The sequence below is a fragment of the Brassica napus genome, chromosome C4 (assembly GCF_020379485.1).
Source record: "Brassica napus cultivar Da-Ae chromosome C4, Da-Ae, whole genome shotgun sequence".
In the NCBI taxonomy this organism is placed as follows: Eukaryota; Viridiplantae; Streptophyta; class Magnoliopsida; order Brassicales; family Brassicaceae; genus Brassica; species Brassica napus.
The window spans coordinates 5563936-5591826 of NC_063447.1; the positions used below are offsets into that span (position 1 = coordinate 5563936).

Consider the following 27891-nt stretch of genomic DNA (forward strand, 5'->3'; position numbering starts at 1 on the left):
ACGAATCTGTGTCTTTTTTGTAAAATCTTCTTAATGGGCTTTGCCACGTCATTAATTTGTTATTGGGCCAGGGAGTGAGTGTTCCGGGTTTAGGATTGGATTGGTTTGGTTTAATATGGTTTTGAAGTCGAATAATCAGAGAAGGTGAATGCATTTATTTAATAAATAGTTTGTGTGTCAAGGCATCACTACACTCCAAAATTAAACCAGTCTCTGAAACCTAAACCTCGTTTTCAGACAAGATCTGCAACTAGAGAAGTGCAATTTAGACATTGTCTTGCAGTTCATATCAGTTTTTAATGAAAAATAACCGACATGGATAATGTTTTAAGTCTGAGAGTCTTTGTACCTTTCCTACCAATAGATTAAGCCTAAGCCTAAGGCTGTGTCTCGGTGTCTTCACCTCCGTCACCAATAGGTTGAGCCTGTGTCTCAGAATCTCCACCTCCATTACCAACAACTTGTGTCTCAGAGTCTTCACCTCCATTACTAACCGGCTCTTTTTCACCAGTGGAGGAGTTTCCAGGTGGTTTGTTGTTGTCTTGCTGTTCCTGACTCTGTTTGCATTATCCCTCTTCTTGTAGTACTTGGCGATGAACTCTTCAGCTAGGTTGGGGTATTTCTCCACCAGATAGTTGTTGATGCACTTCCTGTATGAAAGGTCTTGTTTGACCCCATCAGTGGACACAACGAAGAAGCACCTTGAACGTTGTGTGCTTATCAACCTACATACATTGTTCCACCAAGAGTTTTTTTCTTTCACATCAGACCTAAGTAAGCTTTTAGAAGAGACGCTCAACTAGTAAAAGAAGAATGCTATATACCGTGATGAAATCAAGACCGGAACCAAGCTTGGACTCTTTCTCTGGATGGAAGTTAAAAATCTGCTCCAGGACATATGTCTTGTCATCATCCGAGATTGGTTCTCCATCAGTGTACCTTCATAAAAAGAACACACTTACAAAGATGAAGCTTAACACATATATGGAATATTTAACTGCATAGATTGAGCTTAGATAAGAAAGGCGTACCCGGAGTGATGCATTATATTCCTGAGTCTCCTCATGACTGGCTCAACATCTGAGAGAAGCTCTTGTTCCTCAGAGGTGAACATGTCCACGCGATGTCCTGTAATGCGAGCAAAATTATTCTCGGATCCAGGGGTCCTAGGAGGACGGTTCCTCTTCCCGTCTGCACCACCACCACCACCATTGGACCAGCCTCCCTGTGAGCTGCTAGCAGATGGATACTTCTTGGTTGGAATTCCCCACTGGCCTGAGTACCCCAAGAAGCTGGATCTGATTCAGTTTTTGAGTTCCCTTTGTCCCTAGTAACCCAAGTAGAAGCACCTGCTTCAGTTTCAGAATTTTGTTTGGCTATTGAGCCCCAAGCAACAGGATCTGACTCAGTTTCCAAGCTCTTTTTGTTTCGAGAACCCCAAACACCAGCGCGTGGTTCAGTTTCCAAGCTCTTTTTGCCCCATGCAGCACTACATGGTTCAGTTTCTAAGCTCCTTTCCCCCCCCCCCCCTCCCCCCCCAAGAACCCAATGCAACAAGAGCTGTTTCTTCTTTGTTCATTTCGTCCTTGGAACCCCAAGCAGCAGCGTCAGCTCCAGGGTTCTTCTTGGCATTAGAGCCCCAAGCAGCAGCAGCAGCATCTGATTCAGCTTTCTAGTTCTTGTTGGCATTAGAGCCAGGTTTAAGGACTGTGTGCCCCTTCGAGCCATCCCTCAGAGAATACGTTGTAGAGCCTTGGCTGTAGCTTAAACACATCTTGTTGTCCACTAACTCCTGTAGGTAAGCAACGTTGTGGACATTCACCCTCTCCTCAAATGTGAATCCTTGCATAGCCCCTTACAGTTTACTAAGTAAAGGCTACTCTCTCAAGCTATACTTAATTTCACCCATTTCAAAAGGGAGTGTGGTTTTGCATATAAAGCAACGAGATTAAGATTTTCATTTTAACCTATAAGAGTACTAGTTGAAAAGAAATAAATATCATAGAGGTAGAAGAACAAAGCATTCACCATAATAATAAATACAAGTATTATTTAGTAAACTCTTTAACACAAAGACCGATGCACACGCACTCTTAGGCAACTAAGTCTTATTCCTTAGGCTCGTTAAAGAGATTGCTTCTTGCTTATCTCGTTAAAGAGATCCACTTGTGGATTTCTCTTCCTGCTCTCGCAATCCTGCTCTTTATCAGCCAGCTTGAAAACAAACCAAATGGGATCAAAAATTTTTTTAAGTGGGACAGAGTTGTTAGAATGTATGAGCTAAGAGAGGCAATGCTGCTTACCTTGTGATTATGATCTTTGCTTTCGTTATGGAGGGACATGTTGAATTCGTCGTAGGCGGGGTAATTGCAAACTGGGCAAAAATATCTAGGCTTACCGTAGTCCAAGGGCACAATTCCAAACAACTGCATACACACACACACAGAGGTACATGAAAATTTTACAAAAAATGTAATAATGATACCTAAAAGCTGGGGAGGATGCTAACTAACCGTCTCTCTGTGTTTTTCACTCTTGAGATGGGTGATGAAATCGTTACATGTTTTGTAAACAACATCGCATATTTCGCAAATGCAGGAGGTTCATCCATGGCGGCACATGGTGATGCGTTGGCAGTCAATAAAGTTTCCCAGACAAACTCTTTGACAAACACTTTCTCACCCTGATTGTCAAGGGTTGTTACTAGCCCAACATCTTCTGGATATGCACAAAACTTGCTGAATTTAGAAAATTTCTGAAGACGACAACGATTAACCATCGTACTATCACCGGATATCAACATTATGTAACCAGAACCCGGACGTTGTTGTTCATCCTGCACCGCATCAGACCATTCGTACAGAAAACGAATTAAGCTGTTCCCACCTAGAAATTTACGTTACGTACGGATGAGAGACAAAATAAAAATCGAGAAAGAGGATGGATTTATTTTATTTTACCGCAAGGGGCGTGAATAAGAACGATTCCAGAGGAAGAGATCTTTTCCAAGAGGTCACTAGATATGTATTCTAGGTTGCCAATGGCATAAATGGACACTGTAGTCGGAAAACGAATCTGCTTGTGCAACGCAGATTTTATACACCGATGGACACAAAGTGGGTCAAAATCAGCGGGAACCGGACACGTGTTGAGGTCCCACCACACTCCCGTCGACGGCGGTTGATGCCACGCACCACCTACCAAAACAACCGTTACTATCGCTTTAATAATCAGAAATAATCGAATCCAACACTACCCACCTCCTCCTGCCATATCGCAACGAATTTGATCCTTTCCTGCAAATTTGAGCGAGAGAGAGAGAGATCTCTACCGACTTTTCAGAATTTGATCCTTTTAGGGTTTCCCGCAATTTTTGATCTATTTTATTTGGCACAAAACTTATGGACCTATCTCATGAGCTGGGCGGGATATATAAACTTATCGCCTTATTTTACTATTGAAGTTTGAAAACTAGGAATTTTTTTTTTTTTAAAAATAAATACTTTATTATTTTATAATATAATTTAGAGAAAATTACCTACAATAACCTATCTTTTTACAAAAATTATTTGAATAAGTCATGATAACATACTTATCATCTAAGTAATTTCGTAATTCCTAAACTACCCACTTGTGCATAATATTGTTTTAATCAAATAACTAGATTTTGACCCGCACAACCGTGCAGATGATTATTTTATTTTTATCCACATAATTTTTTGTTTTTCATAATTAATTGTAATGTTTACCATATTACTAATTTAATATAACATTTTAAAACACAATAATATTTTATAGTTCACATGAAATAGTTTAATTTTCTTAAAAACAATTTCAGTGATAACATATTTAAATCATGTGGTACTAATATAATAATGGTTTACATCCTCACTATGTATAAATTGAATTTACATTTAATAATGAATCAAATATTGGTTTGTTAAGCAACCCGGTTTTGTAGGAGTGAATGGTTAATTTAGGTGTGACATATTATTAAGCATATTATTAACAATGAATAAATGATAACTAATTTTTAGGAAGGATCTATTTTAAAAAAAAAAAACACACATGAATCAAAGTTGTGAAATAAGGAAAGTTAGAATATACAAGAATATTGACCCTAAAACAAATAAATTTCAGCAACAAAATTCTAGCACTTCACCAATTTCATTGACAAAATCTCTTCTTTTTCTCCTCTTGCTGCACCAATTCTATTGGCAAAAATACTTTGTAACCAGTGAATCTCATATCGTGGTTCAAATAGGTTAGAGGGATTATCTCCAACTATATGATTGCTAGTTGTGATATTCATCAATAGGATTATCGTTAATGCTTGTTTTTTAAGACTATCAATCTAGAAACCATGATCTAGGAGTTGTAGAGACAAGTGATAACTTGAATCTCACCCCGAACTCGTCCTATTGAGCTAGGATTGCTAGAGTAAGGCTAACAGCTGATCTAGAAAGCCTAGTGAGCATCATTCAACTCGTGCATAAAGCTTAGCTTGAATCGCGTCGATCGATATTCCTATAGAATAATCGATCGACGACGAAAAGAGTACATCGGTCGATATTCTTCTAGAATAATCGATCGATGTTTCCCGATTCGGTTAATAGACAAGCTTAGAAAGCGAACGATGATCAGTTTGTTATTCAAGAAGTTGAGCTCTATAATATCATGCAAACAACTGTTTAGCACCTATAGGATTATAATCCCCAATACATGTAATTTTTGGGATGTAATTTTAACGACGTAGTTTAGATGGCAGTGGCATAGGGATGTAATTTTTGTGCAACTATAATGAGTAATTACTATTTGTACTTATGCCTTAATAGTTTAGACTAGAGCTTGACCCGTGCACCCGCGCGGGTGTTGATTCAGTTTTAAGTGTTTAAATTAGGTTGATTAGATAAAAAAATTACATTGTACATTTTACATCAGTAAAAGCTGTCATCTTAGACATGTTTACATTTTTATATATATATATATAAACATTTTGAAACACAACTTAAAAATTGCATTTACATTACTTCAGTTTTTCTATACAATTCATGTATTGCATTACTGGATCATGTTATATATTTATTTTATTGAGTGTATGTTTGATCAGTTATGTGGTTATAAAAAAAAGATTGGATCTTTGTATATATATTGTGTGTGGGATCAAATTAATAATAAAAAAAATTACATGTTTAGTGTACGATTTAATAGTATTACTAATACTACATCCTTTCGTCGCGCTACGCGCGGATAATATATTTAAATTTGTTAAATTTATCATTTTTAACTTAACTTAACTAATTTTTAAATTTGATTTTTTTTATATTTTTAGTTTGAAGTAAGTATTTCTATTATATGTAACACAATTAACTAATAAAATATGAAAAATCAAGTCCGAGATTTTATAGTTATGTAAAAAAATATAATTATGTATAGAACATAAATTATCTTAGTTTAAAATATCAAAATCTCATCATGAATAAATTCACGAAAAGAAAAAGTACTACAATAACCTAATTAAAATATAAAACCCCTTTTAAAAAATGCGTACTTAATAATATTTGTTTATGTGTAATAGTTGATGATATCTTGCATATTTTCATTGTCTTATCCATTCACTCATGTGCATTTTGATCATATAGACTAGGATTTAGCCATGTTTAGGTTGCATTTTGCATACATGAGTCCTTATCAGGTATTGGAGTACCACATGGAGTTCTTGGAGACATTTGGGTGCATTTGGAGCTCAAAAGAGGTGAAAAAGGTGATCATTGGACGAGCAGTGCATGGGAGCGACCTCACCTGAGCGACACCGTGAAGTCGCTGTGACACCCTTTCAGAGCGACTTGACCGGAGCGACGCAGCGAGGTCGCTCGCGTCTCCATCACCCGGAGCGACTTGACCGGAGCGACGCAGCGAGGTCGCTCGCGTCTCCATCACCCGGAGCGACTTGACCGGAGCGACGCAGCGAGGTCGCTCGCGTCTCCATCACCCGGAGCGACGTGACCGGAGCGACGCAGCGAGGTCGCTTGCGAAGAGCGACCCAGAGCAACGTCTCGCAGCGAACCCTCCAGGTCGCTCCCGAAGCCTGGAGCGACCTCTCGGAGCGACTACTGGAGGTCGCTGCGCGACGTCTGATTACTCGAATTCATTTCTACTCAAGGGCCTTTTGGTCATTTTATTATGCACATTTTTTACTTCTGAAAACCTATGTTTTAAGTACTTTTGTAAGCCACCGGATCTGAATCTCTTTTTCCGGAGAACAACTAGTAAAACTTCTTTTGATTCAAATTTCATTGCTTTCATCTTGTGTTCTTGTTGATTTCTTATCTATTTCTCTACATGATTAATCTGAAATCCACCATGGGTTTAAGAGGAATCATGGAGATTAGTGAGTAATCACCTTTTGAATTCATGCGTTAGGGAGATCAAGGGTGATTAGGTTAGTTCTATGATGTTTTAGTATAGATCATTCTTGTTCCTTGCCAGTAGAGTATTCATAATGCATCTTATGAGTTGGCCACTCAAAAGTTGATCTTTAGACATTTCCCACCCACAAGGTGTTTGATGAAATGCCTGAGACAACTCTCATAAGCTTTTAACATACTTTGCCAAAGACATTTGTTGTTAAAGGTGTTAAGATAGCCAATAGACCTGTTAGTAATGATTGCTTTCATATTATTCAACCAAAGACATTTGATGTTTGAGATATGTTAGCAAATGAGCATTTATCTAGACATAGAGCTTGCTTAGAATTATGTCTAGGCTTAAGGTTGATAGTTTGATTGATCGTTTGTCATCCTTAGTTCGAAACTTGATCACCCAAGGTCTAATCCCTATGCCCATGAGTTCTCTGTTCTCTTAGTAAAGAAAATCATTTCATTTATCATTAATCATTTGTTTAAAAACCATCTAAATCATTGGTTGCACTTAGAATAAGTGAGTACTTGCATTCTCAGTGCTTTGATATCCCTCAGAACTGGTTCGACACTATACTACAACATTTGCCTTAGGAGCCTTCAAAACTCCTAACATCAAATTGGCGCCGTTGCCAAATTCTGAGTAGATTTAAACATTGAGATTTAGTCACTTGCTTGAGACTAAGTCATTTTAATTTTGTTTTGTTACTGATTCTTCTTCTTCACCTACCTTTCACTTTCAAGTGTATGAACTTGAGGAGCAGGGGTCCATCAAACCTAGTTCCAATAGTATCAGACATCAGAGCTTTCGAGAGGGAGTGTGCTAGAGCTAGAAGAGAAGAAGAACAACAAGCCCACTTGCAGAGATTCGATATTGATATGGAAGATCAACCGCAAGGGGCAGAACACCAACCGCGGGCAGCTTGACCCATTGGTACTTATGACCGGCCCAACATTCATGGTCATAGATTGGGAATCCGAGCACCGGCTGTGGCAGCCAACAACTTTGAGGTCAAGTCAGGACTCCTCAACGTGATCGAGAATGGTGTGATCTTGAGTATCTGCAGTAAAAATAGAGGAGAAACAGGAGGTAACACGCCCTTGATCAGTCCCATAACTGATCAGAACCAGCTGAGATCAACAAAACAGAAACTTGATGTGGTTAAAAAGATGCCAAAGCTTGAGAATGAATATGGAGATCATTACACACGACCACCAGACCCTATGCAGCATGAGAACCAAGTTATAATGAGCATTGGGCAAGGTGTACTGAGAGAAATCATAGATATTCTCCTAGGCAGCCACAAGGAGCTAGTTCGGCCACCAGATCAATCAGCAAGGTTTCTGCTTGTTTTTAGAGATCTAATGCTCTCATTCTATCCAGGAGAGCATAGAACACATGCTGAGACAGCCATGGTTGAGGCGTGCTTATGGAGTAAATGGAGGGAAGCTTTTGCAGCAGCAGCTGGTTATGAGTTAAATGGAAAGGAAAGTTTTGTTTGCTACATACTAAGGCACGTGAGGGGCTTAGAGATGATTGAGCAAGGTTCCAAGAGCTCTCTGAAGCGTGGAAAAGGATTGCAGTCCTGGGTATTTGATCCAGGAGATGATCATGTTTCTATCATCTTACAAGTCTCGGATTTGAGGACAAATCCTTTTGAAGGGAGAGAGGATGGTGTGACCCTGATCAGCTCCATACTAAAAAACATGAAGTCAAGGAAAGAAGGAGCTAGGAAATGGATCATGACACGACCTGATGAGCTTTATGGAAAGAAAAAAGGCTTGATCCATGAGGTACTGGGCCGAGAAAAGGCTATGGGCCTTGATGTAGTTCTGGCTTCTCTTTAACCACCACCAGTTCCTGTTTATCTCTTTTCAGCTTGTTCTGGTCAGTTATGAACCTGATAAAGGACGTGTTCTGGTCAACTTTGAATCATTCTTTTTATCAATAAACTTCTTTTTGGTGCAAACCAGTCTTGAGACGACACTGTCTCCTTTGTTCACAAGTGGTGAACGTTTATATCACACTAAGGGAGAGTTAATCTTCTGTGATCCATCCTAGACATCAAGCAGGACGCCCCTGTGTCTCAGGAGTAGTATAAACAACCTCTGAGCAATCCATAGCTCGAAGGTGAAGTCCATCCGCCATCCAAGAGACCTACAATCTCTTGATCCTTTCACCCACGCCCCTTCAAGTGATTCAGGGACTAGACAGCCTATCCAGGGCTACACCAAGTGGTATCAGAGCCTCTTGAGGGTTAGGGTTTGAAGTTTTAACAAGGGAGCACGAAACCTATCAGTTAACAAGCTGTATTCTATGTCTGGATATGAACAAGAGCTTACTATTCCATTCTTCTGTGGAAAGATTGATACAGAGGCATACCTTGATTGGGAAAAGAAGATGGAGTTTCCCTTTGGACTCCAATACTACACTGAAAAGAAAAAGGTATGTCTAGCAGTCAATGGACTCTGTGGAAGTGCATTCTCATGGTGGCAGAGAGTTTCTCAGGCTAGGAGATTTGAAAAAAAACCACAAATTATTTCATGGGTGGAGATGAAGACCTTGATGAAGAAGAGGTTTGTCTCGCAGTGGAAACTTCCAAAACTAAAATCAGAAGCAGCAACAAAGCTTACTACTTTAGATCAGCCTGCCTATTGGTCTGAATTGCCATTAAAACCGGCTGAGAGAAGATATGTGGTTCCTGTTCTATCATTGAAACAAGAGGAGGAAAAGCTGCAAGCTTCTATATTAGCTTCTCCAATAATACAGATTGAGGAGAGTCATAAAACTGAACCAGAACCAACAACTCTTTGTTTAAAACTCGAGGAGGAGGCAGAAGTTGCAGAAGCTGAGTGTGGCCACGTGCCTGATCAAATAAAACAAGAAGAAAAAGTTCCTGGAGGGTCATCTAAAGCTCTTGAATTGGTGCTTCCTACTGTTGAGCAAGGTGATAACTTTAAGTCTTTAGCTTGTGAGTTACTAACCAGACCTTTGGTATGTCTTCAGCTCAGCTTAGTGGAACATCTGAGAGTTGTTAAGGGCCTGCAACAAGTTGTTTTTGAACCAGGAGGAAGCTTCAGTGTTAGTATAAGAAGTAACAACAATCTGGTGCAGAAAACATTTACATACAAGCTTGATCTGCAAGGTTTCTTCACTCCTGAAAAACAAGATTTGAGGTCAAATATTTTTGAAGGGAGAGAGGATGGTGTGATCTTGAGTATCTGCAGTAAAAATAGAGGAGAAACAGGAGGTAACACGCCCTTGATCAGTCCCATAACTGATCAGAACCAGCTGAGATCAACAAAACAGAAACTTGCTGTGGTTAAAAAGATGCCAAAGCTTGAGAATGAATATGGGGATCATTACACACGACCACCAGACCCTATGCAGCATGAGAACCAAGTTATAATGAGCATTGGGCAAGGTGTACTGAGAGAAATCATAGATATTCTCCTAGACAGCCACAAGGAGCTAGTTCGGCCACCAGATCAATCAGCAAGGTTTCTGCTTGTTTTTAGAGATCTAATGCTCTCATTCTATCCAGGAGAGCATAGAACACATGCTGAGACAGCCATGGTTGAGGCGTGCTTATGGAGTAAATGGAGGGAAGCTTTTGCAGCAGCAGCTGGTTATGAGTTAAATGGAAAGGAAAGTTTTGTTTGCTACATACTAAGGCACGTGAGGGGCTTAGAGATGATTGAGCAAGGTTCCAAGAGCTCTCTGAAGCGTGGAAAAGGATTGCAGTCCTGGGTATTTAATCCAGGAGATGATCATGTTTCTATCATCTTACAAGTCTCGGATTTGAGGACAAATCCTTTTGAAGGGAGAGAGGATGGTGTGACCCTGATCAGCTCCATACTAAAGAACATGAAGTCAAGGAAAGAAGGAGCTAGGAAATGGATCATGACACGACCTGATGAGCTTTATGGAAAGCAAAAAGGCTTGATCCATGAGGTACTGGGCCGAGAAAAGGCTATGGGCCTTGATGTGGCCTTTATAAAGCATGGACTGACTTTAAACAATCATGGACGACCTGTGACAACCCTGACTGACAAGGAAATGGATAGGATGAAGCTGGTTAGACAGGAAATGGAATGGGAGATTCAGTCTGATCGAGAAATGGACTGGTCAAACCGACATATGCGAGAATTGAGTTGGAAATGGAAGATTGAGAACCAGAGCAGGAAATGGAACACGATGAGGACCTTTATCATCCAAATGAGCATAAGGAGCAGCTTGGTCGGACTTGGAACAAGATGGATCGAGCCCAAGAAAGAGTTGTTCGAAAAAGGCCTTTATCGGCCCAAAAAGTGGAAGGACAAGCCAGCTTGGATTATGATTGGCCCAATATGATTATGCACGACCATTATGGTCTATTTTAAGTTTATTTGGTTTTATTATTTATGTAAACTCATTAGGAAGAGGTTTTGGGCTTTATAAACCCATTAGGAGTCGGTTTGGTGTTTTAAATCAATTAGCAATAGGATTTGGTTTTGGTTTTCCTAAACCACATTGGTTTAGGCTTAGGGTTTTATGTTTTATGCTTTTAAACAGCAGCACCACGTCCATGTAACTTTCAATCGACATTTTTCTCAACTTCTTTGTTTTGAGTTTTCTCTCAATTCTGCTGGTGTGTAATATCCAGCTTGGGTTCTCTGATTTGGTGTGTCATATCCAGATCAGAAGCCTTGGAGTATCAGGAGGCGAGCCATCTCTCTTGTGTCCCACATCAATCCACAAACCTTGATACAGATCGAGTCTTTGATTCTCTGTTTGCAAGGATTATATTTGTGATCCATCCTAGACACTAAGCAGGGTGATCTTGTGTCTGTGGAGCAGAAAAAAACATCTTTATAGCATCCCATAGCTCTAAGGAGAAGACCATATCCATCACCTTTCATCCACCCACGCCCCCTTCAAGTGATCCAGGGAGAGACAGTCCTATCCAGGGCTACACCAGAGAACAACAAGTATCATGGCTTGGCTCTAGAGGACCCATTTGATCACTTGGACAAGTTCGACAGCTACTGTGGGTTGTCAAAAACCAATGGTGTGTCCGAAGATGCCTTAAAGCTCAAGCTATTCCCTTTCTCTTTAGGGGATAAGGCACGTCAGTGGGAGAAGTCTCTACCCAGCGACTCTATCACCACTTGGGATGATTGCAAGAGAGCATTCTTGGAGAAGTTCTTCTCTACTTCAAGAACTGCTAAGCTGAGAAATGAGATTTCCAGCTTTCAACAGAAGAACTTGGAAGGCTTCAGTGAAGCCTGGGAGAGATTCAAGGGCTACCAAGCTCAATGCCCACACCATGGTTTCTCTAAGGAGAGCTTACTGAGCACATTCTACCATGGTGCTCTTCCTAAGTACAGGGCCAGACTGGATACAGCTAGCAATGAGTTCTTCTTGGGGAGAACTGAGGAAGATGTAGAGGAGCTGGTTGACAACATAGTAAAGAGTGATGCAGTCTACAGTGGAGACCACGACAGAAGCAGTCGAACAGATGATAAGCAGATGAGGAAGGGGTTGAAAGCTCTACAGGATAAGATAGACATCCTCCTTGCTGATAAAGCCACACAAGAGCAGCTGCACTTTGTTGGTAACCCAAGCCAAGAGACACCACTTGTTGTCCATGAGGTTGAGGGTTTGGAAGGTCAGGAAGAGCTGTGTTTCATCAACAACAATGGTAGCTGGTACAAAAAAGAGCTCAACTTTCAGTACAACAACTACCAACATAAATCATATCCCAACAACCAACAGAGTGGTTATCCGCCTCGAAACAACCAGCAAGGCAGCTATCAACCTCAGCAAAACCCCTCATCTGGTTCCTCTGCTCCTCAAGAGAGCAGCACTGACACCCTGCTGAAACAAATCTTGGAGTCTCAGACTAGAAGTGAGAAGCATGTTGGTTATGAGTTGAAGAACCTTCATTCCAAGATTGACGGGAGCTACAATGAGCTCAACAATAAGTTCTCACATCTTGCTTCTACAGTCAAAAATTTAGAGAATCAGTTTGCTTCCATGAACACTCACCAGACTCGCCAGCAAGGATCTCTACCTGGAAAATCTGACCAAAACCTCAAGGAGGCCAAAGCTATCACCCTTAGGAGTGGTAAGCAGTTACCTCCTACAACCCTCACCAGGGATGCTGAGAAACTAGGTGAGGAGGTGGCCATCAACTTAGATGATGAAGCGGTGATTGTTGATGAGAAAATCAATGATGAAATCTTGGAGAAGATTGTGGAAGCCAAAGGTAAAGGAAAGGTGGGGGAAGAGAAGAAAATAGTGAAACATGGTGAAGTTCTTGCTCCAGCAAGTGAGAATTCTTTTGTTCCTCCTCCCTATGAACCCAAACTACCATTCCCTGGTAGATTCAAGAGGCAGCTGCTAGAGAAGTACAAGGCTTTGTTTGAGAAGCAAATGAGTGAAGCTCAGGCTGCAATGCCCATCATCGATGCTTTCATGTTGATTCCTCAATACAACAAGTTCCTGAAAGATGTTGTAGCTGCAAAGAAGAAGGAAATGGAAAGCATGATGATTCTTACCCATGAGTGCAGTGCCATCATCCAGAGGCTTGATGTTCCAGAGAAATTAGAGGATCCAGGATGCTTTACTTTACCTTGTGCTCTTGGACCTATGGTATTTGAGAAATGTCTCTGCGATTTGGGAGCTAGTGTCAGCGTGATGCCTTTGTCTGTTGCAAAGAAGCTTGGATTCACTCAGTACAAGAAGTGTAGACTCTCTCTGGTGTTAGCTGATCGTTCAGTGAAGTACCTTGTGGGCATCTTAGAGGACCTACCTGTGAAGATTGGAAGGTATGAAATACCTACAGATTTTGTGGTGCTTGAGATGGGTGAGGAGGCTCAAGACCCATTGATTCTTGGAAGGCCATTCTTAGCTACAGCAGGAGCAATTGTTAAGGTGAAAGAGGGCACGATTGATATCCATTTGGGTAAAGGGCATGTTCTCCACTTTGACATCAAGGAGAAAATGAAGAAACCAACTGTGTTCGGGCAAGCCTTCTACATTGAAGAGATGGGCACTCTTGCTGATGAGCACCTTGAAGAGTTACCACCTGAGGACGACGAGGAGAGAGCATCTCCCTCTACTCATTCCCCATAGAAGGTAACCCACTACTTTCCCTTGTATATACCATTTCGTTTTTGCATATTAGTTTTCTCTTTTTGGGTATCTCTCTCTCATTGACAACACAGAGACTGTGTCATTTAAGTTTGGGGGAGGTATCAAGTATTTGATCACGTTTGCTTTGATGATTTTGAGTCTCATGTATTGCATTATACTTATATATTTGCATTAAAAAAAATCATTTAGTTTGCATCATTTGCATTTCTAGGAGAGTCTAGAGCATATAGGTTGCATTTATTTGCATTGGGAGCAATGATTTGAAATGCCTTGTAAAGAACATTAGTTTGCACCTGAGTAGCTTATGCACCTCTCAAAAACACTTGTATGCTTCGAGCCTTGAAGACTCTTCCTGAAACTTGTTGATTGCTGAAACTCAATATTTGAAGCCAACTACAACCTTATTTGAACTGAACGAACTTAATGCATCTTGCTCATGGTCCCTTGTGTACTGAATCATGGATATACACACTTGAGTTGTCATATCCTTTATACCAATCTTTTTTTACAAACTCTAGTGGTACGCCATTCCCAAAATCCCTTCCTCCTTTTAAGCTTTCATTATTTGATGAGTGAGGCCTTTTTCGGAAAGCCTTACATGTGCATAATGTTGAGAGTATCGGGAACGACAATGCTTGGTCTTCATTCTTGCTAGATTAGGCACTCTATTGTCTAGCTATAGGTGGGGGTGAGTGTGGTGACTATGGTTTGGAAGCATGAAAAGTTCAAAGGAAAGGAATAGACTCTTTGTGTTTAAATGGATAATCTTATTGGAATTAATAGATAAACGTCTAGCTCGAGTTTATGAAAAGTCTTGGCCCAAAAAAAAAATATATATATATATATATATAAAAAAAAGAGAAGAGAAAAAGAGAAAGAAAAAGGGGGCTAGCAAAATTGTTTAGAGCTAAGAGTTTTATGTGCAAAGTATTCTTGGGATCTTTTGGTGAGAGATGAGAGTTGGGTTTGACATTGGGAAGTGATTGTGTAACCTGTATGTTTGGGAAAAGGGTAGAACAATGGAGATTGAGCATTGTATGCATGAGTTGGTCCCTTTCTTAGATATATTATGTGCAATGTCAAGGCTACTTGTTGTGAGAGTAAACCATTTTAAAAGATCATGGATTTTGAACCTCTTGACCCACTTGAATAAAAGCCTTCCCTTACTCAACCAAATGATTTGGACCAATTGACCATTTGCAAGAATTCACTTGATGTTTTATGCTTAATGAATGTGAGAGTTGGTTGATTTGAATGTGTGGATGCTTGATGATGAGTATAAGGGCAAAAAGAGTTGAGATAGGCCTAGAGAAGCTAGAGTGTAATAAGAGAGTGTGCTCATGTTAGATTAGATGTAGAATCGAATGCTAGTTGTGTTTCTTTTGGCTATGAGCTCCCACCTTCAAACCTCTCTCCCTATGAGTTCTAGAAAGTTCACTTGTGGACAAGTAAAAGAACAAGTTTGAGGGAGTTGATATCTTGCATATTTTCATTGTCTTATCCATTCACCCATGTGCATTTTGATCATATAGACTAGGATTTAGCCATGTTTAGGTTGCATTTTGCATACATGAGTCCTTATCAGGTATTGGAGTACCACATGGAGTTCTTGGAGACATTTGGGTGCATTTGGAGCTCAAAAGAGGTGAAAAAGGTGATCATTGGACGAGCAGTGCATGGGAGCGACCTCACCGGAGCGACACCGTGAAGTTCCTGTGACACCTTTTCAGAGCGACTTGACCGGAGCGACGCAGCGAGGTCGCTCGCGTCTCCATCACCTGGAGCGACTTGACCGGAGCGACGCAGCGAGGTCGCTCGCGTCTCCATCACCCGGAGCGACTTGACCGGAGTGACGCAGCGAGGTCGCTCGCGTCTCCATCACCCGGAGCGACGTGACCGGAGCGACGCAGCAAGGTCGCTTGCAAAGAGCGACCCATAGCGACGTCTCGCAGCGAACCCTCCAGGTCGCTCCCGAAGCCTGGAGCGACCTCTCGGAGCGACTACTGGAGGTCGATGCGCGACGTCTGATTACTCGAATTCATTTCTACTCAAGGGCCTTTTGGTCATTTTATTATGCATGTTTTTTACTTCTGAAAACCTATGTTTTAAGTACTTTTGTAAGCCACCGGATCTGAATCTCTTTTTCCAGAGAACAGCTAGTAAAACTTCTTTTGATTCAGATTTCATTGCTTTCATCTTGTGTTCTTGTTGATTTCTTATCTATTTCTCTACATGATTAATCTGAAATCCACCATGGGTTTAAAGGAATCATGGAGATTAGTGAGTAATCACCTTTTGAATTCATGGGTTAGGGAGATCAAGGGTGATTAGGTTAGTTCTAGGATGTTTTAGTGTAGATCATTCTTGTTCCTTGCTAGTAGAGTATTCATAATGCATCTTATGAGGTGGCCACTCAAAAGTTGATCTTTAGACATTTCCCACCCACAAGGTGTTTGATGAAATGTCTGAGACAACTCTCCTAAGCTTTTAACATAATTTACCAAAGACATTTGTTGTTAAAGGTGTTAAGATAGCCAATAGACATGTTAGTAATGATTGCTTTCATATTATTCAACCAAAGACATTTGATGTTTGAGATATGTTAGCAAATGAGCATTTATCTAGACATAGAGCTTGCTTAGAATTATGTCTAGGTTTAAGGTTGATAGTTTGATTGATCGTTTGCCATCCTTAATTCGAAACTTGATCACCCAAGGTCTAATCCCTATGCCCATGAGTTCTCTTTTCCTTAGTAAAGAAAGTCATTTCATTTATCAATAATCATTAGTTTAAAAACCATCTAAATCATTGGTTGCACTTAGATTAAGTGAGTACTTGCATTCTCAGTGCTTTGATATCCCCCAGAACTGGTTCGACAATCACTATACTACAACATTTGCCTTAGGAGCCTTCAAAACTCCTAACATCAGTTGAAAACTGACAATTGAATATCAATCTAAAATATTATTTTAATATATCTAAAGGTAAAATATTAATCGTAATAAACAAATTTTGAATTTTGTAATATTACATGAATTAGAAGTCTTTAAAATCTAAAATCTATTTTATTAACATAATATATTTTTTATTCATTTATTATTTTGACGTTACAAAATATTGCTTTAGTTTTATTTGTATATTAATTTTCTAATAATTTAGTTTCTTTTTAAGTAATTTTAAAATTATCAAGAATATAATATATTTAAAATTATTTATCTAAATATATCCAAATATGATGTCTCATTTTTATGTGTGTTTGCGTTGAGCATATTTAATTTGTAGTTTGTATATTTAATAACACCTTGTTGCGTGTCGTTCTATGATTTTAATAAATGTGTTATCATTTCATTTTTATTACTACTAACATGATTTTTTAGTGATCAACGATAATTTATTTTTAACGTTATGTATTATATTTTATCGTATATTTTCTAACTCTCTATGCTGACACTTTTTTAGAATCATTTTAATTAGATAATAGGTTTAAAGATGTAAATAAAACTGTGTATGTTGTAAATTTAGATTTTTAGTGTAACTGAGCACTAAAGAAAAAATCCTTGATACTGACATTAAAAAGAAAAAAATTGAACCCTTAAAGGTAAGAAGTGAGATGTGGTCTTTGAGACTTAGATTAAGAAGAAGAAGAACACCGGCAGAGTCTTAGCGGCACAAGGAACACCGGCGACGGCAAGCTCTGAGAAGCCAATGACTTGAAATCGACTTGTTCTCTATCGCCAAAAAAGGAGCTGAAATTAGGGTTATTAGTTTCCCCGATTTGGGAAATAATCAATTAACCCCTTTTTTTTAACTACATCCGCTTTTGTTTATTTACTTTTTCTTTTGTTTTTTAAATTTTAACTTTTTTTAAACAATTAAATTTATAAAAAAAAACGTATTAAAATTAGATTAAGGGTTTAAATGGGTTTTCAGAAAACATTATACTAAGTGGACAACTTATAGTTCATATTATGGCATAGGGACAATCTATTAGTTTTTTTTGTTCCATATTTACAATTTTCCCTTAAATTATGATTTGTATCCAAAATATCATTATTGCCAAATATCTTTTGCACTTTCAACCCAAATTATTTTTACAAAATTATTATTCATTACATTTTATATAAATGGATTTTTGAAATGTATAATTATTGTTTTATCAATACATAAAAATAGAATAATAAATAAAATAATTTTTATAGTTTTCAGATTTATTTTTTTGATTTTTTTAGAAAAAATTATATGTTTTAAATTTTATATAGCTTTCAAATTATATGTTATAAAAAATTCGAAATTCTTTTTCAGATTTAAAATAAAAATAGTTTCAATTTGAAAAATATAAAGAAACAAATTCAAAATAATTCGAAAAAATATTCATGAAGTAGCAATTTACAAAAGTTTGATCAAATTTTGTAAGTCAGTGTATATTAACTTTTAAAATTCAAAAACTCTACACAATTTTTCTCTCAATAACCCCCATCTTTATAGTAGACTTCTTACTCACTCTAATCATGCTTTCTTGCTCACTTACACCTAATCCATACCTCTAGTCTCTAGACCAATCTTTACGCCCACAACTTAACTATTCCAACAACTCCTTAACAAACAACAACTCTTACTAACTACTTGTTACGATCTGGTTCACGTTCATCATCTTGAGCTTTGACTTTGTATTGATTTGAAACTTCTTCTTCCTCTTTATAATCACCACGCTTCTTCTTCTTCTTGCCTTTTAGTTTTTCTTCTTCTCACTGACTTCCATTCTTTCATTTGCAGGTTTTACTCAATGAATCACTTCTCAACACAAAGTAGTAAGTGAAGAAAAGTGTGATCACTATCTCGTTCATTGCAACCATAGGTGTCTCATAAGAAGAGGTTTCGTCCGCCGCGGATTATCTTTTTGCGAAGATTACGAATCACAACTTGTTTTCAACAGAAACTAAGCAGGACCCATTGTTGAACGGCTTAAGATATGCTCAATTAAATATACTTCGTTTCAGATGCATCGAAACACACCTTTGACTAATGTGGCTTTTAACGTAGAGAAGATGTCATGTACTGATGTAAATTGTTTAGATCGTATGATAGTTATCAGGATCAAATCGTATTGGTATGAATCGTATAGGCATCTTTAGAATAATTTTTGTAAAGAGAAGAGAGCAATATGTTTGATCTATTACTTGCACACGTATTCGTATAGTATTTAATAATTTTTAGTAGACCCTTTTTCTTTGAAGCTGCGTAATAAACGAACCTTAGTGATTAAATTACATGATAAAAATATCAATTAATCTAAACTTAGACAAATTCTTTAAGATACGTGTGGACGCGTATTTGTATACTATTATGTTATTCTATAGTTAACCATTATTCTTTAGCGAGTGCTAAAAAAAGAAATAAGCACTACAAATATGAAACAGTACATTCCATGAAAAAAACAAATCGTAAAGATGCTCTCTGAGACTCAAACTTAGTCACATGAAAATGCAAGAAGATGATCCAAGCAACAAATACTCTTTTTTCACAAAATAAATTTAAACTAAAAAATAGAAAAACAACGCCAATCAATACTTTTATTTCCCCAAGCTGCTTGCTTTGTCTAGCTGAATCTTTGATCTTATCAGCTTCTGGAAACCATTCGTGCAAACAAATAATGGTGATTATCATTGGTTTCAGGGAAGAGAGTGATACATATATATCTGTCTTATACTCTTGGGATCCAAATTTTTTTTAATAAGCTCTCAAAATCGAACCATATACTATGGATATGCCTTTAAACTGTATCATGTCACAAAATAATAGCTTGGAAAATTAAGAGTATATAAAGATTTAAAATTTGCAGCAAGAGAGATGAGATGTCGGTAGACGCAAATCTAACGATTCAAAAAGTATAATTGCATCTAGAATTGTATGTGCAAGTACACGCTCGGTCTAGGAGAACAGAACATCACTGGGAAACCTAATCTCCAATACGACGCCGTTTGCAACCGAACGAGCTATACAGCCTCAAGAATAATCCTTACGCGGATCATATCGATAACAACGAGAACGAGACGTTATACATCCCTCACCAAATCATGGAGTCGTGGCTCCACGTCTCTTTAAACCTTTTGAGACGTATCAACACTCGTGTAGACGAAGGGAGGTTCGGTGAAGCATCAGGCGATGTCTACTTGGTGGAGAGTATATGGAAGCTTCTCACCGATGTGGAAGATCTCCACCTCCTGATGGACCCCGAGGACTTCCTCAAGTTAAAGAAGCAGCTACACATCAAGACGGCCGGTAAAAACGACGCGTTTTGCTTTAGGTCGAGAGGTTTGGTGGAGGTGATGAAGATGTCTAAAGGTTTGAGGGAGAAAGTGCCGTTTGTGCTTGGCGTTGAGGTGGATCCCACGGGAGGACCGAGGCTGCAAGAGGTGGCGATGAGGCTTTATGCGAGAAAGAGAGAGGAGTGCGATAAGATTCATTTGCTTCAAGGGATGCAAGGTGTGGAAGCTGCGGCGAAGAGGTTCTTCTTCGCGTATAAGCAGGTGGTTGCTGCGGTGATGGGAAGCGCGGAGATGAACACGGAGTGTGACTCAGTGAGGCAGATATTCATGGAGCCGACTTATTTTCCGAGTCTTGACGCGGCGAAGACATTCTTGGGAGAGTTCTGGAGCCACGTTGGGTGAAAGAAAGGAGGAACAAAACAATTCTTTTAAATACCGCTTTTTATTTTTATATAAAATTGGTGATTACATGTAACTTCATGAAATTTTGGAATATTTGAATACAATTCATTTTATACGATCCACGATTTTTCTTATTAGGACAAACAAGAATCGCAATCCATGTCTGAGAATACATAGAAGACTTACAATTAAAGCAGATAAGAAAATTTTATGCTCATTTATATGCATAAAGTACCAAAAAGATCGCAAAATCTAGACATATAAGAATCGGATCCAGTAACTCAACTTTGTTGAAAAACACTATTCAACCACTGTACCACAAGACAATGTGTTAGGCCAGGATCGGTCATATTCTTAGTCTATAAACTGAGAGGTTGATTAACGAGTAACAACTAATCTTTGCTGACTAATCGTCAACAAATTAACACATATCCTTTTTAAGTGTTAGTATATGGACTATATGAGAAAAAAACACAATTCTACTATCTGGACTACATTTTAGATCATAATGAAACAAAAATAACAATTATTCTTTTTTTTTAAATGCAAATAACAATTATCTAGTCAATTAGATGCAGTTCAAAAGAACCATCGATCTCGACACTGACAGGTGAAAGCAGACAATTTAGCAATACATTAAATGTTCTTTCAATCACTGATCGCATATCTAAATGCTTTCGGTTAAACAACTCTCGTACACTAACTGTTCAACCCACATTTCATAAACAAGACCTGACGAAAGCAAAAACACTTGCAGTCAAAATTCATACACTAGACAATCAACCTGATTATGACAACTGAGGAATGTGTACATGATTATGAGAACGTTCCACTCCTGGCTGATATGACAACTGAGGAATGTGTACGGCTTATCACCAAGGCGCTAGCAAAAATTGGCTTAACCTCTCCCCTCAAATTTTTTATATATCTGGAAAGCCCGCGCTCCACAATAGCAAAGCGTCATCAGGATTTCTTCATGGATAAAGATAGCAGAAAAAACGAAAACGGTGAAGATAAGTATATCTATCATATAGTGTACAGTGTCGTGGAGGACATTCCAGGGGATCTAATGAAACCTAAGAGCCAGATCGCGGATAGTTCTATCCTTGAGTCTCTACAGAACCTTCTTGATAGAGTGATGAATGGAGAATACCAAGGTCAGAAGCTGGTCCTCATATCCGGGGATCAAGGGTATCGTGAAATGGTCGATGAGCTTAGACGTAATGGGGTTGAGGTGTTATTTCTGAAACCTCAAGATGTTGGTTTTTATGTTGAACTTACAAGCGCAGCCTTGTCCGCCAACATAGACACATGCTTCAAGGGAGATCCGAATTGGCAGGTTGTGATTAAGTCAAAAGAACAAATACTAAAAGAGAGCAAGGCGAACTTTTTCCAGAAACTGTGTTTGTATGATCTAAGTGATCAAGTGTCTGGAGAAATAACTACTAACGGATCAGTTTACCAAGAGATACTGAGCCGAGATCCATTGTTCACCGTGGGCAACTTTGTTACAAACTTTCGTCGAGCCATCAAACCAAGCTTCACAGCATGTAGTAAGGGAGATGCAGAGGAGTTAGAGAAGTATTGGAGCAGAGAATATATTGAACGGTGGAAGGCAAAGCTTGAAGATTTTAAAAACAAGGTTTATTTTTGCCATTACCATATTCAGAATATATCCGACGTGAGAGTTGAAGAGATGAAGACGATGGACGATAAGCCGACAATGTGATACGTGACAATGGTTAGGTGATTAAGGCTTCATTAGAATAATTTACTTAATGGGTTTTAGATATTTACATTAAGAGTTCTGATGATTTTCCATTTAATAATTTGAGTTGCTTGAGATGTTTCAAGATCTCCAAGCAATGATATTAGATCTAGAGAAGAAGAAAAAACAAGAAACAGTGTTAGCTACGGAAACTTTTGCTCCTGCGCATGAGGAAGCACCTGTGCAGACCAACGCATCAGTAGAGAAACTTCATGAGAAGAACATGGAGGAACTTCGAAAGGATCATGTGACGATTACTCCGAAGTCAGACATGTCGTTGAAGGTAATTTCAGAACTAGAGAAACCTTACCATAAGGAAAGTAACGACATGGTTGGGAAACCCTAAACCCTAAACCCTAAACGTTACATCTCCGTGTTACTGCCGTCTCTCCTAACATTTTCATAGTATGTGTTTTCGCCTGCTGCCTCGCTTCCGTTTCGCTGTGTGCTTTCTCCGTCACCACTCATCTTGCTCGCCGTCTCATCGTCATTTCGTCTGCTCGGATCTGTGTAGCCGTTTCTCCTCTCAGGGCGTGGGTAAGAGCTGGATCTGTTCAGTCAGTGAGTAAGCTCACCGGATCTGTTCGACTCTTCATCACCATGGCAACGCCGTCCCTGATACGAGCCAAGTCTCTTCCTCTACCATCAGATCTATCGCTCATTTCACCTAATCTGGTCTCCCATCGCCGCGCTTCTCCAACCGGAATCTTTCAACGACGAGATAGACCCATCACCACCGCCACCACCATGCCGTGTGCTTTGCGTTTGTGCTTCTCTCCTGTTCTTATCCTCAAGCCCGGCTCTCCCTCTGTAACACCGTCTCAACCCCCAGAGGACAGCAAGTACTCCGTGCTAAGCCCGTTCTCGACTAGACTCACCGGACTCACGACGACAGCTCCCTCCGACGACGCCTCCTGCTCCGACGGCGCATTGGGTGCGATTATTTGCCAAAGGAAAACCCTAATCTTAGTGGGCCTTATGGGCTTGGGCCTGGCCACAAGGAGTTCAGCTACCAACCTTTTTTCCAAACGATACATTTGCTTTCACTCGTGGACATGAGCAGTGTGCATAACTAAAATCACCGAATCTATGCTTAGCACCGGTTCACCTAGCCGGCCCCTCCCTCTTGTGTATCGTCCTTCCCCAAACCCAAAGGTACTTTCGTGTGGTCTCCTACCACAATTCCCTCCTACCACAATTCCCTCCATCTTTGTCCATACGCTTTGTAGTGTCAATTTCAATTATGGAACTGGAGATGATGTTAGACCTATCCGGCTCACCGGGCGTTTCAATGGATTTGCTTTCTGATGTATATGAGATTCTCATAGTCTTTTCAGAGATCACTGATGGAGATAGAGCTGTTTGTTTACTGAACTATTTATCTAGTTCTAGATGTTCTTTGGGCTGTTCAACGCCCTCACAAACCCATTCGCTTGGGTGTATCAACGTCGTTTACAACTATGGCAATTCGTTTCAGGGATACAAGTGAAGATCATCCAAGGATTTCTTCACATTGAGCTAGCCTCTCCCACCAACATTTCTATTTTATGTTTTTGTGTACTCTTTGTTGTTCATCTGACCGTTGAGATTAACTCCGGTTTTATCGTCTTACCGTCGAGCATAGTTCTGGTTGTATCCACTTAACTTTTAAATTTTAATATATTACGTTGACAAAAAAAAAAAATCGTTTTCATTTTTTCTAATTATATGTTTACTAGTAGTATTTAATTAGAGAGAGATGCTAATCCTGTTTAGTTATATTCAAAAACTGTTTTTTCATCATCTACTAAAGATGGTTAAAAATACTATCGATTTGTCTTCTTCTTGTTTTTGTCATCTTCAACAATATTAGATTTATATTTTTTGTAGTTGCGGTATATGTATCGATTTAAAAACAAAAATAATTAAAAGCTTGAGCAGGAGACTATTTCTTCTTTTGTAAGGTACACAAATTTTGAATTAGTTAATTCTTTGGAGTATCTATCAAACTGGATTAGCTTGATTTAATGATACTAAATAAAAGTGATTTTTTTCCTATTAGGCAAATTAATAACACCTATTAATAAAATGGGTTAAAACAATGGATTTAGTGTTTAAAATATATGAATTAAGTAACAACCATTTAACAAAATGTATGAATACAAATTATGGGTTACAATAAATTTTTTTCAACGCGAATATTTATTAAATTAAATTAAACCATTTGATTCATTATTAAATATAGAGAGTAGAGAGATGAACTAAGTCTTAGTTAGGTCATTTTTATCATTGTTAAATGCTTAGAGCTCTGTAATTCTTTTGGTGCTTCTATCTACATATGCTATTATGTTAATGTGAAATGAATAGAGGTGGATACTAATAAAAAGGTGATAAAGGAGTCAAATATAGCCTCATTACTAGGCGTGGGCATTTTACCCGGACCCGAGGACCTGAGGACTGGACCCGAGGATCCGACCAGGAACCGACCCAAAAACTTCCGATCTGAAACCGATCCGATGTTTTTACCCTATTGAATCTTGTTGTGAAGGACCTGTGGGTCTTGGAACCGACCCGACCCGAACCCGAGACCAGAGTGGGGTACCCGAAAATCCGAAACTTCTAGTATATATTAGGTATATGTGGGTGTTTCAGTTTATTTTTGGTATAATGCGTATTTTTTAAGTTTCAAATTTGAGTTTTTGGGTATGCTTTTTGGGTTTCGGATAAAAATTTAGATTTTCAAAATTATAATTCGGATATTTTTCAAGTCTTTCGATCAGATTTTAGATTAAAAAAATTCATATTTTCGAGTATTTAAATATTTTCAGGTATTTTATGTGTTTTAGAGTATTTTTTAGGACTAGATCCGACAGGACCCAAACCAAACCCGATCCGGAACCAAACCGACAAACTCTAATTATCCTATTGAGTCCAACTATCTAAGAACCGAACTGATCCGGATCCGACAGACCAAACCGAAACCAACAAATTCTAATTACCTATTGGATCTAAATATCTAAGATTCGAAGGACCCAGACCCGGATCCGGCCCGAGGAAACCGAATGCCCAGGCCTACTCATTACTCCAATTTTAACTCTGAGAAAACCGGTTATCTAAAACCTTTTCACGCGTACGGGGTGTATTCTCAGGCAGAACCAGACAGAGAAGGGGTGGTCAAACCGGTTTAATAAGACATCGGTTCAAATATTCCGTTAAAAGAAATAGCCACATTTTAGATCTGGTTTTGGTAGATCTTTTAAGACCCATGACCAAAACAAAGAAAAAATGTATCAGACTATTTATTTAACACTAGTGATGTTGCCAGAACCGTGTATGGAACTGACATTTGTCTACACAATCAGTCAAAATAACTGTAGTAAAGAGTTAATCCTGTAATCAAGCCAAATAACTATTTCACCATAGATTATAAACTTATATTTAAGTTTTTGAACAAATAGCTCAATAAGACCCACACAGAGTTGTCAAGAAACGATGGGTCATTCAACCTTTTTTACATGCAATTACTACTCAAGTCTCTCGTGACTCCTTACTTGTCCTAAATACTACTCACTCTCTTTCATGAGCTCCTTAGTCTTCCCACCTAGTCCTCTTCTTCTTCTTCTCCCCCTGTATTGCCTTGACGAGCTCCTCAAGCTCTTCACAGAGCGGTTCTGGAGTCAGCTGAATGATCTCATCATCATCGCCAACACTATCAGCATCTGGAACCTCATCCTCATCCGAATCACTTATCCAGCCTCCACATCCGGAACTCTTGGCACCTAAAGAAAGATATTTAACATCAGTAAGAATGAATGATAGAGATAGTTTAATGGCGTTGAGTGAGTTTGTTTATTACCTTCAGCAGGACGTTGGGCAAAGCCTCCTGATGCATCTGCTGATGGAAAAGCTGCAGCTGCTGGGGATGCGTAATCTATCACTGATGCTTCTCCTGCTGGTGATGATGAGTCCAAGATGTCTGTCTCGCTGGTGATTGATAAAGCTTCGGTCTGACCAGTCTTTGCACCTGTCTCGGCAGCACAACCCACCAGAGATGTTGAGTTGCTACCGACATCGCCTCTTCCATCCTCAACCTGGTGCTCTTGTTCCTGTAGTACAAACAAAAGATCATGATGCAAGTTAGGTAACAAGCAGAGAGAGAGAGGGAGAGAGTAAGAAGAAGAAGAAATAAACCTTTTGTTTCTCTTCTAGCTGAGGCGTTGGTTCTTGTCCTGCCTCAACCATCTCAACGTTTTGGTCTTGTTCGGCCTCAACCATCTCATTGTCTTCTTGTTCTTGTTCTTCAGCATCAGCCATCTCAAGGTTTTGTTCCTCAGCCCTCTCTTCAATCCTATCTTCAGCCAAGTTCTTGTCCTGCTCATCTGACTTTTCAAGGCACTTGTTTAACAGCACCGAGTAACCACACTCTTCGATCAGAAACCACCCTCCCTCGCCATACACCTGAAGTAAAAACACTCTTCAAATCAAAAACACTTTCAAGGAAGGGAAGTAAAAAAAAAAAAAGGAAAGGTTATACCTCAAGCAACTCCTTGATGCAGACATTGATAAGACGCTCCGCAAAGCCAAACGCTCTCATGGCATCTCGTGCTGCATCCGCTCTCGTCAGTCCAGCCTTCTGCATGAAAAGAAACAACCCATCAGAGATTCACCTAAGAATGAGTTCTAAAGTCATCATCTGTTCAATTCAACCTCTTATGTAATAACAGTTAAAGGCTTTACCTTTTTCCTTCCTCTAGGCGCCATTACAGCTATCCTGAAGAAACCCAAGAACAAAAAAAAAACTGTTAATTTTCAGTCTACGTGCTCTACAATCAAACACAACCAGAAGAAACCAAAAAAGATCGAAACTTTGCTCGTTCCCAGAAGCTAAACAGTCGAGACATTTCAAAAGTCGTTAACTTTAAAACTTAGAGATAGCCTAAACTTTCAAAAGATCGAAACTTTTTGCTCGTTTACAGAATGTTACAAAATCAGTAATCAGTATGAGACATTTCAAAAGTCACAAACTTAAAGAGAAGCGTAAAACAACGAAACACACACATCAGGCGTAGATCTAGTTAGAGAGAGAGAGAGAGAGGAAGCAGCTTACGGCGGTGGTGATGGAGGAAAGAGACCTAGAGTGTAGGTAGAGACAGACGTCACTCGCTTCCTTCTTCTCTTTAGAATCGTTCGCACGAGTGAGAGAAAGAGAGAAACGAAATGTCTATACATAAATCATACTACCTCCTTTCACGAAATTAAGATTTTTAAATTTTTTTCATTGCTATAAAGTTATTGAAAAATGTATAATAAAGTAAAAAATAAATTAAATTATAAATATTTATTAAATTTTTAATAAACATGCATATTCTATAAAATCTTACTTTCAGGAACGGAGGTAGCAATTTATTAACTGAATTGTTATTTTATTAATTACCATATTAACTGAATTGTTATCTAATTACTATACTTAACAACCTACCTTTCGAATAATAAATTGATACATTTTCTTTGTTTGATTGGTTAAGCAAGTTGTTGTTGTTAAATGACACAAATTCTTCTCACATTCATGTACTTAAATTAAAAAAATGTCAATTTTCGTATGAACCAAATAAAAAAAACTTATTTTTCTTAATCTTGATATTCAAAATGAGATTAGATAAAAATATGTTAATACATACATTTAATAAAGAGAGCTCTTTAATTAAACGAGTAGCCTCGTTTAAAGAGATGAAATACATTCCTAAAGAGAAGTGGATACATTTGATGTTATACTGGGCTAAAACCTCATTTGGGCCACATCTCAAGCCCAATTTACCTTAGCTACTAAATGTTCTTTCCCTGATGCTGAGAATGTGAAAGTTAGCCCATTGAGCTTCACAATTTATGATTAGTCCTGAGAAAACGTTTATTAACTCT

The 27891-nt window shown here is 38.8% G+C and overlaps 1 protein-coding gene, 1 non-coding gene and 1 pseudogene across 3 annotated transcripts; 1 reads left to right on the forward strand and 2 right to left on the reverse strand.

Annotated features, from left to right (window-relative positions):
* Positions 1-11628: 11628 nt before the first annotated feature.
* Positions 11629-11735, reverse strand: LOC125586540. Its single transcript, XR_007323077.1, has one exon. It is a non-coding gene; the product is annotated as a small nucleolar RNA R71 (small nucleolar RNA).
* Positions 11736-18036: 6301 nt separating this feature from the next.
* Positions 18037-21314, forward strand: LOC111205156 (annotated as a pseudogene).
* Positions 21315-25368: 4054 nt separating this feature from the next.
* Positions 25369-27235, reverse strand: LOC111205033 (proline-, glutamic acid- and leucine-rich protein 1). Of its 2 annotated transcripts, none has more exons than XM_048753416.1 (7): positions 27083-27235; positions 26713-26746; positions 26510-26608; positions 26167-26433; positions 25832-26081; positions 25563-25754; positions 25369-25531 (listed from the first exon to the last, which is right to left on the reverse strand). In XM_048753416.1, the coding sequence occupies exons 1-6, from the start codon at positions 27202-27204 to the stop codon at positions 25564-25566; spliced, it is 963 nt and encodes a 320-aa protein (XP_048609373.1). In that variant the 5' UTR covers positions 27205-27235; the 3' UTR covers positions 25369-25531; position 25563. The 2 variants fall into 2 exon arrangements, with proteins under 2 accessions (XP_048609373.1, XP_048609374.1); XM_048753417.1 differs by having other exon boundaries at positions 26510-26605; positions 27083-27214.
* Between the last annotated feature and the right edge of the window lie 656 nt (positions 27236-27891).

Excerpts from the sequence above, each read along its gene's own strand:
- LOC111205033 (XM_048753416.1), bottom strand. The coding sequence starts at position 27,204 with ATGTATAGACATTTCGTTTCTCTCTTTCTCTCACTCGTGCGAACGATT. Across the intron at positions 26,609-26,712 it reads CGCCTAGAGGAAGGAAAAAG|AAGGCTGGACTGACGAGAGC; the intron begins GTAAAGCCTTTA and ends CTTTTCATGCAG. Across the intron at positions 26,434-26,509 it reads GCATCAAGGAGTTGCTTGAG|GTGTATGGCGAGGGAGGGTG; the intron begins GTATAACCTTTC and ends TTTTTACTTCAG.